This window comes from Talpa occidentalis, unplaced genomic scaffold (assembly GCF_014898055.3).
Source record: "Talpa occidentalis isolate TD23 unplaced genomic scaffold, MPIMG_talOcc4v2.1 talOcc4.5, whole genome shotgun sequence".
Classification (NCBI taxonomy): Eukaryota; Metazoa; Chordata; class Mammalia; order Eulipotyphla; family Talpidae; genus Talpa; species Talpa occidentalis.
In genome coordinates, this window is record NW_023604861.1 from 10,412,271 (window position 1) to 10,425,396 (window position 13,126).

Genomic DNA, 13,126 nt, shown 5'->3' on the forward strand with positions numbered 1-13,126 from the left:
CAGTTGCTCTGTATCTTTCTTTGTTTATTGTAGTAAAGTATATAGAACATAAATCTTACCATTGTCACCATTTTTTCCAGGCTTGCTGAGAAATCAGTGACATTCAGCCCTGTACAAGGTTAGAGTTGCCTTTTTCTGGTTACCCTCACTTGGGCTTGGAGTTCAGCCCTCTGAAGGTGGGCACCCCTAGTGCCCACTGCCATCTCTCAGTGAAGGGGCAGGCATGCCCCAGGCGGGTTCACTGTGGATTCAGACAGGTGGAAAAGAGTCTTGGAGCCATCTATAGATTGGACAAGCCTTTAATGCTGAAGCAGGGAACCAGGTACAACAGGCAGACACAAGGCAGGCAGGCAGGCAGGGGAGCTGGGAGGCCTGGGAGGCAACTTAGCCTCCCAGCTCCCCACAATCCATGCCTCCCTCTGGCGTTCCCTCTCTGTCTGCATCTCTCTCTTGTCTTGTTCTCTCCCTCGCTGTTCAATCTCCTATTGTCTCGCCCCTTAGCCCAGGTGTCTGTGTGTGCCTCATGCTCGTGCTCCCAAGTGCCTCTTGCACCAATGCACTATCACACGTGGGCAATGAAAGCAGGCAGGACTGCAGATGCCAGCCGTAGAGGCCAGCAGTAGGAAGGAGAAAAAAAAAGCCAGATTTAACTCCATTTTCCCTACACTCACCCATTTACCAAAAAAGTCTAAAAGGATTCCGGTTTGCACTGACAGGCCAGTGTCCACACAGGTGGATCTGGGGAACACGCACACATCCTCGCAGCACTGTCCTGGCCTGTGTCTTCACGAGTGTCGATTTGCTAATGAAAACACCTGGACGTGCACACTTGAGCCGTGTGTAAATGCCTGTCTGTGCCAGGGTTGCTCACCTGTATAAATTAGGTCCTAACCTTAGGGACTATGGTCACAAAGATAAAATCAGCCAAAACCATCCTTATTAACTAACATCTCTATAAAGATAGATAGAGCCTTGTTGGAAATGCCATTGTTGATTTTACAGGTTAAGAGTGAAAACTTTGGATGTGTTCAAATAAGATAAAATTCCCAGTGTGTAATTGGTGCTCAGAAAGATTTAGCACTTTTGTTGAAAGCCATGAGTCTGAAAAATTCACTGAATTAATTCGCAGGTGATGGAACATCTCTTACACTCTTCACCGATTCCAGGTGCCTAGGTAGAGATGCTCTGTCCTGTGGGGAGCTCCCCGCAGAAATTGGCAGTTGGGCAAACTCACTGATGAAGACAGGCCAGTTTCTGCGTATAGTATGTATAATAGCACACAGCTCAAAGCCAGTTGTTACAATCCAGTTTCTTTACCAACCCACATTTACCTGCATTATATTGATTCTTTGATCTTATTGTCAGTGCACTTAATTTCTTTCTGCTTGGGTTTTAATAACTGGAATGATACTTGACACGTCTCTGGCCCTGGGGGCAATTGTTAGTATTAATTGGTTGGTAAAATGCCTTTTGAACTGCACAGATGAAAGGCGCATTGAAAGAGCAAGTGTTATTTGTGTTGTTGTTGTTGACCTCACTGTGTGAGTTTGGGCTACCAACCATGGTCTTTAAAGACACCGAGACCTGCATTTAAAATGTTTAAGATGTTTCCTTTCAAGACATAACGTAAGCAGATATTTAATATCCGAAAGTGAATGAGTTTCTCTCCCAAAGGGGGATTCATCTTCAATGAGAGAACTCTGGAAAAGTGAATCTTCACTTACGTACACACTTCTGGCTGGACGTGTTGACATCTCTGAGAAATTATCCAAGAAATCCTCAAGGTTCAGAATATCCAGACACAAGACTAAAGCTCATTTCAATTTGACTTCTTCCCAGCCACCTGGGTGATTTCTGCCTCTTCACTGCCAGCAGATTGATTCTGCTACTCTGTTAGTTTTAACTCCTCTTTAGACCAGTGGGTCTCAGCCTGGAGCAGTTTGCTTCCCCTGCCCCCTTACTGCCCCCAAACCCCAATACCTACCCCCCAGGGCATGTTCGTCAATGTCTGACATTTTGATTATTTATTTATTTTAGATTAATTTATTTATTTATACAAGCACTGGGTACAGTCAGAAGTGCGGGAGGGTGAGAGAATTCACCAGAGCCAGAGCAGGAAGCAGAACAGTTAGAAAGACCGAAGTACACTGCTGAGGGGAGCAGTGGGGGCAGCAGGAGAGGTCTGCGCGCCACGTGGGACCCTCACCCAGTGGCCGGGGATCGAACTGGCACTACAGAGGCTGCGGGCAGCTTTGCAACCCAGCACTCAACTGCTGCGCCACTGGGGAGGCTCTCAATATCTGACATTTTGGATGCCACAGTTTGGGGAGATGGTGCTGGCACTGGTGTCCGGAATCCAGGGATAATGCTAAATATCCTCTGATGTTCTGAACAGTACTTTTCCCCCGCTCAAAAAAAAGAATTATCTGACTGAAAATGTCAACAGTACCAAAATCAGGGAACTTGTAGATGACATTCAATGTAGAACGTCCTGCGTTCATCTTCAACAACCAAACTTTCTCGTAGGTTGGTTTACCGTTGTTAACTTCTTAATCCCTCCTGGATCTCTTTCTAGGTTGGCATTGTGGGAAGAACAGGAGCTGGAAAAAGTTCCCTCATCTCAGCCCTTTTTAGATTGTCAGAACCTGAAGGTAAAATCTGGATTGATAAGATCTTGACAACCGAAATTGGACTTCATGATTTAAGGAAGAATATGTCAATCATACCTCAGGTATTTGAGTTAGATCATTCTCACATGTTCTTTTTATAACGGCACCTAAATTTAATTGCTTTTAATTTTATTGCCTTTTTTTTTTTTTTTTTTTTTAATGAAAGGGTTGAGCCTTTTCCCTCAGTACAGCACATTTTTAACAGTAGGTATTTTAAAAAAATATCTTTATCAGATACTGGATTGGGGGTGTGTATGTGTGATTTAGTAACTTACCTAGATAGATTTCTTTTTTTAAAAATGTATTTATTTATGCAGACAATAACTGGGGTACAGGCCAGATGCGCAGGAGGGTGAGAGAATTCACCGGAGACAGAGCGGGGAACAGAACAGGCAGACTGATGAAATACACTGCTGAGGGGAGCAGCAGGCAAGATAGGAGAGGTCTGTCTCGCCATGTGGGACCCTCGCCCGGCTGGCCAGGATCGAACTGGCACTGCAGAGGCTGCAGACAGCTTCACAGCGTGTCGCTCAACCACCTGCGCCACCAGGGGAGGCCCTAGATAGATTTCTTGACTGAAACTTCCCCCAGGTGCCACAATTTTATCCACTAATGACCACATAATTCTGAGATCAAAATGATAAATGGTTTTTTATTTTCAGCGCACAAGTGGTTTCTATAGGGAAACATGGATTTTAAGTGTCTTCATGATGGAATTTTGCTGTAGGGACTAGAGCTACCTTTTCACTGGTGATTATCTCCATGGAGGGCTTTTGTGCTTTCTGGGAGACTTTAGAATCTCCTCACTGTACATGACTCTAACCAGAATGTTAACCAGGGCAATGAGCGAGATCCCGGGATACCACTGCCTTCCCTCAGTTTGCGTGTCTTTGAAGGCGACTAACAGCAGCAACTCCTAGAGCCCTCATGAGGACTGAATGGGTCCGTGTGTATGGAGAGCTGTGACCCTGAAGCTGTGACGGTCAAGGGCCAGATGACCATCTCCTCCCAGGCTCTTTCTTTTATTCTGCTTCTAAGTCGAAAGGTGACGTTCATGAGTGTTCTAGACATTGGATCATATGCTGGGTCATAATAGAAGCCCCTCTCATTCCTTGTAGTTCCTCCCTTCAGCCTAAGTTGAGACCATATTTCTGGAGTGTTTAATACCCACCTTCATGGTGTTGGCCCTGTGCCCTTGGCCCGGGGTCTGCAGCCATCAAGTTTCATTCTTCATTCTGCTCTCTGCTTTGACCACTTATGTATGGTTAACTCCAGACAGGCTAACTTTGTTTTTGTTTTTATTTTTTTATTTTTTTTGTAGAAGCATGTTTTTATTTATTTGTTTGTTTGTTTTGTTTATACATGCACTGGGTACAGTCAGAAGCGCGGGAGGGTGAGAGAATTCACCAGAGCCAGAGCGAGGAGCAGAGCAGGCAGAAGGACCGAAGTACACTGCTGAGGGCGCCATGTGGGACCCTCCTCTGGTGGCCGGGGAGCAGCCGGGGATCGAACCGGCGCTGCAGAGGCTGCGGGCAGCTTCGCAACCCAGCGCTCAACCACTGTGCCACCGGGGAGGCCCTGTTTTTGTTTTTAATTTAAGCCTTTTTTGTTTGTTCGTTATATACGCTCTACAATCATGATTATCATGGGGAACTAAGAAACACTCACTCAAGCTCTCTCCCCGGGGAGCAGCTGGGGATAGAACCGGCGCTGCAGAGGCTGTGGGCAGCTTTGCAACCCAGCGCTCAACCACTGCGCCACCGGGGAGGCCCCCACAGTTTATGTTCTGCACAACGAAAGAGGTCTGGGACTGGAGGGTGGAGGTGACTATACCGTAACATGTATGTATTGAATACCACTGACCTGTACACTTAAACATTTCAAGATGGTGCATTTTATGTTTTGTGTGTTTTGCCATCATTGAAAAATTTTTGAAGGAAAGATAATCCCTTTCCGGAAAAGTGGGGAAAGAATTTCCCTCAGCACACACCATCCCTGCACTTAAGGATTCCTTCTAGCTCTTCAGCTCCTGACTACTGTTGAAAACAGGCCTTTAAATTCCCAAGTTTCATATCTTGCTGGTCTCCATCTCTGAAATGGGCCAAAGGAGATCAGTTAGGAGAAATAATGAAAGTGTCTGTGAAGTGCTTTCATATCCCTCGATGAAAGGATCTAGAAACATGTCCTGTGTTACTTTGAATACTTCTTAATAAGAAATGGTTGTATGCTCCTGTACATAAAAGAGCTCTATAAATAAAGAAATAACGTTAGATGATTCTTGGCTCTGCCCGTGATGTTTTGGAAGCACATCTGAGCAAAGACTAAATATACTTTGACATCACTAGGTTTTGGTTCTGTTCCATAAGTTTCCACCCTACTTTTGAGCATGCTCTGTGTACCTACTCCAGAGAGTGTGCTTACAAAACAGTGCTGAGCTTTGTATCCATGTAGATAATGATCACCCACCATTGTAAACACAGAACCTGTATTTTTTTTTTTTTTTTCATTCTCTCTGTCTTTGTCTCCCAGGCTCAATGTTGGTTGATTAAAGGGAATCTGGAGACCCTACAGTGTGTCAAGTTTCCCAGGAAATCGTCCAGGAAGCTGCCAGGGCTTAGTCTTTAATATTGTCGATCCAATTTTTTTTTTTTTTTTTTAAAGATCCATTCACTTACCATACAAGAATGGGGGTCTAGGCCAGAGGTGCAGAGGGAGAGAGGATTCACCAGAGACAGAGTAGGGAACAAAACAGGCAGACTGACTGAAGTACACTGCTGATGGGAGCAGCGGGCAAGACAGGAGAGGTCTGCTGAGCCTTGTGGGTCAGCTCCCTGGCTGGGGATCGAACTCGTGCTGCAGAGGCTGAGGAAAGCTTTACAGGTTGTGCTTCACAGGTTGCGTCTTAACCCCTTGCGCCACCAGGATGGGCCTGTCATCCACTTTTTTATTCCCACTCTGCCTCTTAGGGAGTCTGTGACCTTGATGCAGTCACTAGGCTTCTAAGCTCCCGCTTCTTTGTCCTTAAAGAAGGCCTAGGTGTAGCTTCCTCCAGACTGGCCGTGGAGGTGGAGATGTAAGGGGTTGAGACAATGCCTCAGCCCAGCACTTGGTTTGTGGGAACACCTGATAAATCAGGGGTGATGGGAGATTGGGGCTCTGGCCTCTCAGGTGTTCTTGCTGCTCAAGTCAAAAAATAGTAGCCCGTTCTGGAAGGACTTTGCTCTTTCATTTCTATTTTTGTTTTTGTGGACCTTAGTGATGTTCTTTACATTTATTGCTTATAACATAAACCAAATGGTTTATATAACTTTGAAAGAGTGAAGCAAAAAAGAAAGGCACACAATGGGAGTCCTGGGGGAGGCCTTACCGAGAAATCTAGCTGACGTGTGTCCCATGAGGGACCCAGGGAGACAGTGTCTCTCTTTCTGTTTGCTGGCTCGCTTCCCACCAGGCCTCTGGCCTCATCCTCTCTCTGCACCCACTAAGACTTCATAACCCCCCATGAAGACCCCCAACCTCTTTCCTCAGCCCTCTCTACCTTCCCGGTTATTTTCCACCTCTCCCTGAGGACAGACTGGGTTTCCTCCCTGCCTCTCCTGCTTGTTGCATCACTGACAAGTGACACCAGCATTAAGGATAATTCCTCACACTGGTGGAATCCTTCACACGTTTGCAGGCTCCTTCCCTGTTGTCTCCTCCTTAATCCTCCCAGCAATTCCATTGTTATTCTTATCTGACTGATTTAAAAACTAGGTGCAGGTAGCTTAACTCACTTCACAAGGAAGTGGCAGGGCCGGGACTCTAACTTAGGGAGATTCCCAGCACTGGAGCCCGCGTGACCAGGGATTCCAGCACAGTGTTGGCAGCTCTGTGTCCTCGCTCCTCGCACACACTGTGCTCTCTGCGCTGATATTTTCTATTTGATCCCTGCTAGCCTAGTTCATAGAAAAGACAAAATGATGGTCATGAGGCACAAAATTGATTTCATGACCCATCGGTTGCACCTACAATTGAAAACCACGGCCCCTGCTGCTGGCTGCTCGCCGCTGTGAGCACCTGTTCGCCCATGTAAACGCCAGGCCAAGGGCTGCCCTGGCACATCAGCAGCCCTGCGGAGATCACCCCATTTTCCAGTCAGGAAACTAAGGCTTGGGAGGTTTAAGTGGTTGATGGGAAATCAATAATTTGCTCTGAGTCAAGACAGCTAAAAAGCAGGAGTTAAAACTTAACACTGCCTGGCCCCAGACGTCTGTGTGACGTGTGTACACAAGCGTATGTCTCTGTGAAATCTACCATGGCGATATATGTTTGCTGAACGGAATGATGTTCTTAAGTATTTTACCCATTTTCTTCCTTACTGCTCTACTCCAAAAGGGTTCTCGAAAACTCTAAGAGAAGAGATAGGTAGAGAGCAGAGGCCAAAGAGCGTTCTCCTTGGTAGGGCCTTCCCTTGGCCAGTGTGGTGGCTTGCATTATCGTGACATGAGATTGCAAAACTTAAATCACACTCCACAGGAGAAGAAATCAATGTGGAAAACAAAGGTCATGCACTCCAAGCCACGGGCGGATGCGAGCCATGGGCGGATGCTCTAAATCTTAGCGCGTGGGTCTCGGGATCTTTCCCTCTCTTGGTTCCTGGCTGCAAGGATAGAGGTCTGTCCGAGGGTGCTTGAAGTGACCTGTCCTTGCGCTAGAAAACTCTCATTCCTCTTCATCCACGTGCACAGTGTTGCTTGTGTCGTAACACCCTGATTCAGGGAACCTAGGAAGTTAATGCTGCGTCTGCAAAGGCGGGGACCCAGAACCTTTTGCTTATGTTCCCATTAAACCCCACTGGGTGAATTGGGCTGGTACCATCTCCTTGGGAGGCAGCAGCGAGCTTCCAAAGTGTTCTCTCTCTTGCAGGTTCCTCCCCATCATCCTTGACCCCCCCCTCCCCCCAAGAACAGTTCAGAATCAGGGATACTTTCTGGAACCGAGGGGACCTGCAGGAACAAAAGGGCCAGCCCTGGCAGGAACTTTCAAACACAAATACTATGTTTTCTTAACGTATTCCTCAGTCTGTGCTTGAAATTTCAGCAATAAGCAGACAGTGAAAACGCTTCCAATTAATTCCCTTATACAGAACAGTAGCTGAAATGTAAGCTTCCTTGGCACTTTCTACTCAAAATAGCTCATTGTGCTCCCCACAGAGCACACCAGCCAGAGGGGACAGTCACAAACAGCCTGCTCACCTGAAAGAAGTCTGCAGAAGGGGATTTCAAAACTTCTTTGGCTAGATCTTCTATCCCCAGAGTCCATGTGCTATTGGCAGAGTGTTTGCCAGGGAGGAGGGATTCCATGCAAATTCAGTATTTATGACTTTACCCAGGGGGCTGGCAGGCATAGATCAACAGCATCATCATCATCATCATCATCATCATCATCATCATCGTAGTCATGAAACCGATTTGCTTTTCATATTCAATAGTAGGGTTTGTTTTTTTTTTTTTTTTGCATCAAAGCAGAAGAGGAGGTATGTTTCAAACGGCCCGCTCTGCTCTTTTGGAATTTTGTTCCCTGGGTTTCCTTCAGGGGCTGGAAAGGGTTAACCAGAGCTGTCTCTTTAAGACTTCTTTTTTTTTATTACCTGGTTTTCTTTACTTTTTTTTTTTTTTTTTTCTTGCTGAGAACAAAACTCCCAGAGAAAAGAGGTGGGTATGCTGTTACTAGTAAAGAAATACAACTGGATTCTAGCCTAATGCAGTGGGGCCTTTGTTTCTGACACTGAAGTCTTCATTAAAGCCTTGGATCTGCTCCCCGCAGCTCCTGACCTTTTTGTATGGAAAGAGGACTTTACACGACTTAAATTCTTTTTCCTTTGTTGGAGAACAATGTTCTTTTCTTCTGAATATGGATGATGATCGGTTCAGTCAGAGGCTACAGGATTAAAAAAAAAAAAAAGAAAGAAAAGCAGCAGCAGCAGAAGGGAACCAAGATTTAAAGAGGCTTCAGGTGATACCCTCCTCCTTGAAATGGGGAGCCAGCTGCCCTGAATAAAGGTTCCCAGATTAGAAATGACAATGTGACTGAGGTCGCCAGGAAGAACAGCAGTAACTTCTGTTTTGGTAGAGCCCTTCCCGGTTTGGAACTGAAATGTTTCGAGCCAGGTACAGCGCTGTGCTTGCTCAGGCTGGCTTGCAACCACCTGTGCAGTTTTTTTCTCCTCCCGGGTTCTCTTTCCTGAAGGTTAGTGGGTAGGATTTTTTGCTGAAATCCTGCAACGCTCATTTTCTAGTGGCATCCACAGAAGCTCTCGTAGGAGCATAGTTTCCAGCCCTGCATTGTGGAGATGGGCTAGCCACTTACTCCAATACATTGCTTTGGCAATTTAGGGGTGGCACACTCCATAGGAACTTGTGTTACCCTAATAACAAATGAAAAAAAAAAGGGCTCTTTAGGCTGGTAGAAAGGATACAATTTAAAAAGTACGCACTTTGAACGGGATGAAAAGCAGGTCTGGAACTAATGCCCCATTAAAATAGTGCACTGTAGTACACTGAAGGAGACATTTGTTCTCTTAAGACGGGTGTGCCAGCTCGCTCTCGTTAAATAACGTTGAATCGTGTATCTTCAGAAAAAATATATTTAGCTAATAAATTGAGCACACATTTACGTGAAGGTTGTATGTCCTGTCATAAATCTCCCCACTGGAATGTCCTCCCTGGAAACCTTTTTACAACACTTTTTTTATAAGATTAGTTTATTAACTTCATTGCTGGAAGGTGGATACTTTAAATAATAATATCTATCAGAAATGATAATTAATTTGGCCCTTATCTACTCGTGCAGTATGTGTCTACCGTGAGCATTTTTATTGCCTTTTGAAGATAATATAATGGTTTCTTATTTGGCAAGTGGATGAAAGTAGAATGAGTAGAAACCAAAATGAGCACCACGCATAAAACACACTGGCATATTAGAACAGACATCGTTAACAAATTGCCTGCTGGTTTTCAAGAAAAATACGGCTTCAGTCAGTGTTTTAATAAATCATTCTTTTCATTCAACAAGTTTTGATTGAAATGTTACTCATTTTGAAATATGTATTTTGTGTGGCAGAACCACGGAAAATATCCTTACAAAATATTTTCTTCCACTTACTGCTGCTAAATACACACACAGGTAATTAAATGCCTAATAGCTCCTTGGAGACTGACAGTATAGATTTGAGTGGGGGCCCTTATTGCAGAGAAAAGGCTTAAACTTTTTTTTTCCTTTTTATGTCAACCAGCAGTGACTGGGCCATAATCAGCAAAGCCTCCTTAGAGCCTGCAGGGTAGCTGTGGTTTCTGCAGTTCAGTTAAGGTGGCTGCAGGCGTTGGCCAGGGGCTCAGGAGTGAACTAACTCTTCTTTCTGCAAAGAATCTGCTTTCATGCCCTGTCTTTGGAATTCTTCGCCCTCTTCAAGGCAAATATTTTACTAAAGAGAAGCAGTGAGGGAGGTGAAGAGAGACCCTGATTGTGAAATAGGTGACTGAGCTTTAAATAAAAATACGTTCCTGTGCCAGTCCCTTGGAAACACCAAAACTCCATTCCCAATTGCACGGGTGCCATTTGCCTTTCCAGCCCTTCATGAGGAGAAAGGTCTGTCTTTTCAAGGGAAGGCAATTTTTTTTTAGACATTAGCTGAGGTGACACTTTACTCTAGAGTGACTCTAGAGACCTAGGAAAGCCTCTTAGCAGATGTGAATTTGCTGTATGAGAGAAACCCAAAGATCTTCAGGTCCCATAAGCCATGTGGTCAGACAGAGCCCTGTGGTTAATATGAGAGACCTTCTTATTCTGCCACCCAAATCCCTTAGCCCCTTTTCTTTTATCTCTTTGCCGCCTTAAACACCTTCCTCCAGGGAGCCTCTCAGTTTGGGCCCAGAGCAACGTGCTGCCCTCACTTTCCAGCCTTCCTCCTTGGCGACTGGGATTCTGTAAACCCCATTGAAACAACAAAAGGAAAATCACCTCCTTGCACACAGGAAGGCTTGAGTTGATAGTTACAAAGAGGAAAATAAGAATTTATTTTTAAAAGCCTGAAGTAGAATTCTCCTTACAGAATTCTTACATTGTGTAGATGGCGATTTGGGTGTTTCATTTTAAATTCAGTACGTTACAGGGGGTCTTGGGGTTTTTCAGTTCCATTTTGTCATCATTTTGAAATATTGTACAATCCATGATTTTTTTTTTTCATTGCTTTTGAGATATATCAGCCACTCAAGCAACTTTGTGCAAATAAAATCCCCTTCTCAGTGCCTTTTTGTAATCTTGCAGTTTGCTTAGGAATATTTTTTGGTGCAGCCTCATCGTTCTTCTACATCCATTTCTCTCTCACCAGTTTCACCCATATGCATGACCATGTGGGTGACTCCTTGGAGGATGCTCCCTTGTGACTAGAAATAGAAAAATCTACCTTCCTTGTCTGGCTTTTGGGAAACAAAGTGGGCCATCCAGCCCCAGAGCCGGGCGAGACTTGAGGCTGGTGATTCCATGTGTGGTTCTCCGTGCCCTTGGGAAAGGCGGTGTTCTGCCTTCATTGAAAATAACCAGTTGGGCTCTTCTCTCCTGCCCACATTCTTGTGATCTCGGTTCCAAGAACCTTCCAGAAGAAAATTTAAAGGAGTCACATAAACTTAATGTACAAGTTTCTTGTAATCCACAAGGAGCCTGTACTTCAAGACTAAATCCACAGTGGCTCTCCCTTAAACAGACGAATGGGAAGAACGTAAAATAATTTTATTCTGATGCATAACCCAGTAGGTTTCAGGTTTTCCTGTCCTTGGAGTTCATGCGGTCCCGCAGGGTGTGCAACTCTGAAGTACCAGCAAGATCCTGTGGGAATTAGCAGAATCAGAGGCTATCTCTTCATGAATAGAGGTGCCCCGACCCCGTTTGTATTCTCTTTCGACAGAAATAGGATGTCCCGTTCACACGTGTGGAGAGATTCCCAGCCCTGGAAGACTTTTACCAATGGAGAAAGTATCCTAGCTTATTCTTCAGTGCAGATATGAAAATCTTTAATGGTTTTTTCTTGGGGCACAAACTTCAGGCTAATTTCAAATTGTGGGTATTTTCCAGGATTGCACTTGGGTAGACTATCAATTTATATGGCTTTCTTGATGTAAAGATCTCAAATAATTATATCCTCATTTTCCCTGTATACGCAGGTATGATCAGAAAGACATTTTTAAAAATCCAACCTCCCTTTTCAAAATGACACACCTCAACAGTTTGTTTTGTTGTTCCATGATCCAGAAGATATTTTGGAGCACGCTTTTGACACTGGAAAATTGTTAGAAATGTTGTGTTGTAGATAAGCACTTGCAAACCTTATTGTTCATGACTATGGCAAAGTTTTAAAAAGTTTTAATTCTATTCCCAAACTTAGCACTGGAATAAAATGAAAAGAGGGTATAGTAATAACATTCACTCTTTTGGGATATTTAGGAACCGGTTTTGTTCACTGGAACAATGAGGAAAAACTTGGATCCCTTCAATGAGCATACGGATGAAGAACTGTGGAATGCCTTGAAAGAGGTAATTTGTTCACGTCATGTTCTTGTTAGCATCCGTATATTGTATGTGTGCATTTCTAGCACTGCAGGTGATTGAGAAGAATGTACTGGCTTAACTGATGTCTGTTGGAGACCCAAAAGATCCCTGATAGCATGGATACATTTAAAATGTATATATGGATGATGATGAAAACCAAAAATACAAAGCCTCATGTTTTCCTTTTAACTTTCTTCCTAGTACCCAAAGCAACTAGATACATTATCTTACTTGTCCTTAGCATCCCGAAAATACAAGTCATACCTTTGGGTTCAGATTCTGCTAGTGACCTATTAACCTGCAGCAGTCATTACACACTCCTCTATTCTCAGGGACCATCCACTAAGTGGACAGAATAATGGCTTTCACTATAAACCAACAGTTAAAGGGGATCATACTACTAAAATGCTTTGAAATTTTATAAGAAAAAATTTTATAAGGAAATGCTTATAAAGGCAAATGATACAATTAGACTACTTATTGCCAACATATCATCTTAATGCTGCAGGTTGAATACAGGTAATAGAACTCTGGCACTTTTGCTGTTTTTATACTGATAGGTTCATTTCCAGAGAATTTTGTACCATTGGTGTAATGTTTCCCAGCAGACCACATCTTTGCATTTCCTTGCCTTGGTATCTAAGGATTGTGGCTGTCATGGTGCTGTTGATTTAGGTATCATATCTATATTAACAGTAATTTTTCCTCATTCTACAAATCAGTTCTAAGGTGTTTAATGGCAGGAACCATACCTAGATGTCTAAACTATCAAGAGATTTCGAATCCATCATAGGACCTGGTTCAGTCTTGCTTTTAAAAAGTCAGCACTTAATGAATACACACGGAATATCTGTTTGATCTCTTGATTTCATAGA

The 13,126-nt window shown here is 44.0% G+C and overlaps 1 protein-coding gene across 3 annotated transcripts in view; it reads left to right on the forward strand.

The window, feature by feature from the left end:
- Positions 1–13,126, forward strand: part of ABCC4 (ATP binding cassette subfamily C member 4) — a 221,418-nt gene that overhangs the window by 181,615 nt on the left and 26,677 nt on the right. For all 3 annotated transcript variants that reach the window (XM_054701230.1, XM_054701229.1, XM_037528792.2), the window contains exons 26-27: positions 2,576–2,731; positions 12,147–12,236. In XM_054701230.1, coding sequence (XP_054557205.1) covers positions 2,576–2,731; positions 12,147–12,236 — 246 coding nt within the window. The remainder of the gene's footprint in view (positions 1–2,575; positions 2,732–12,146; positions 12,237–13,126) is intronic.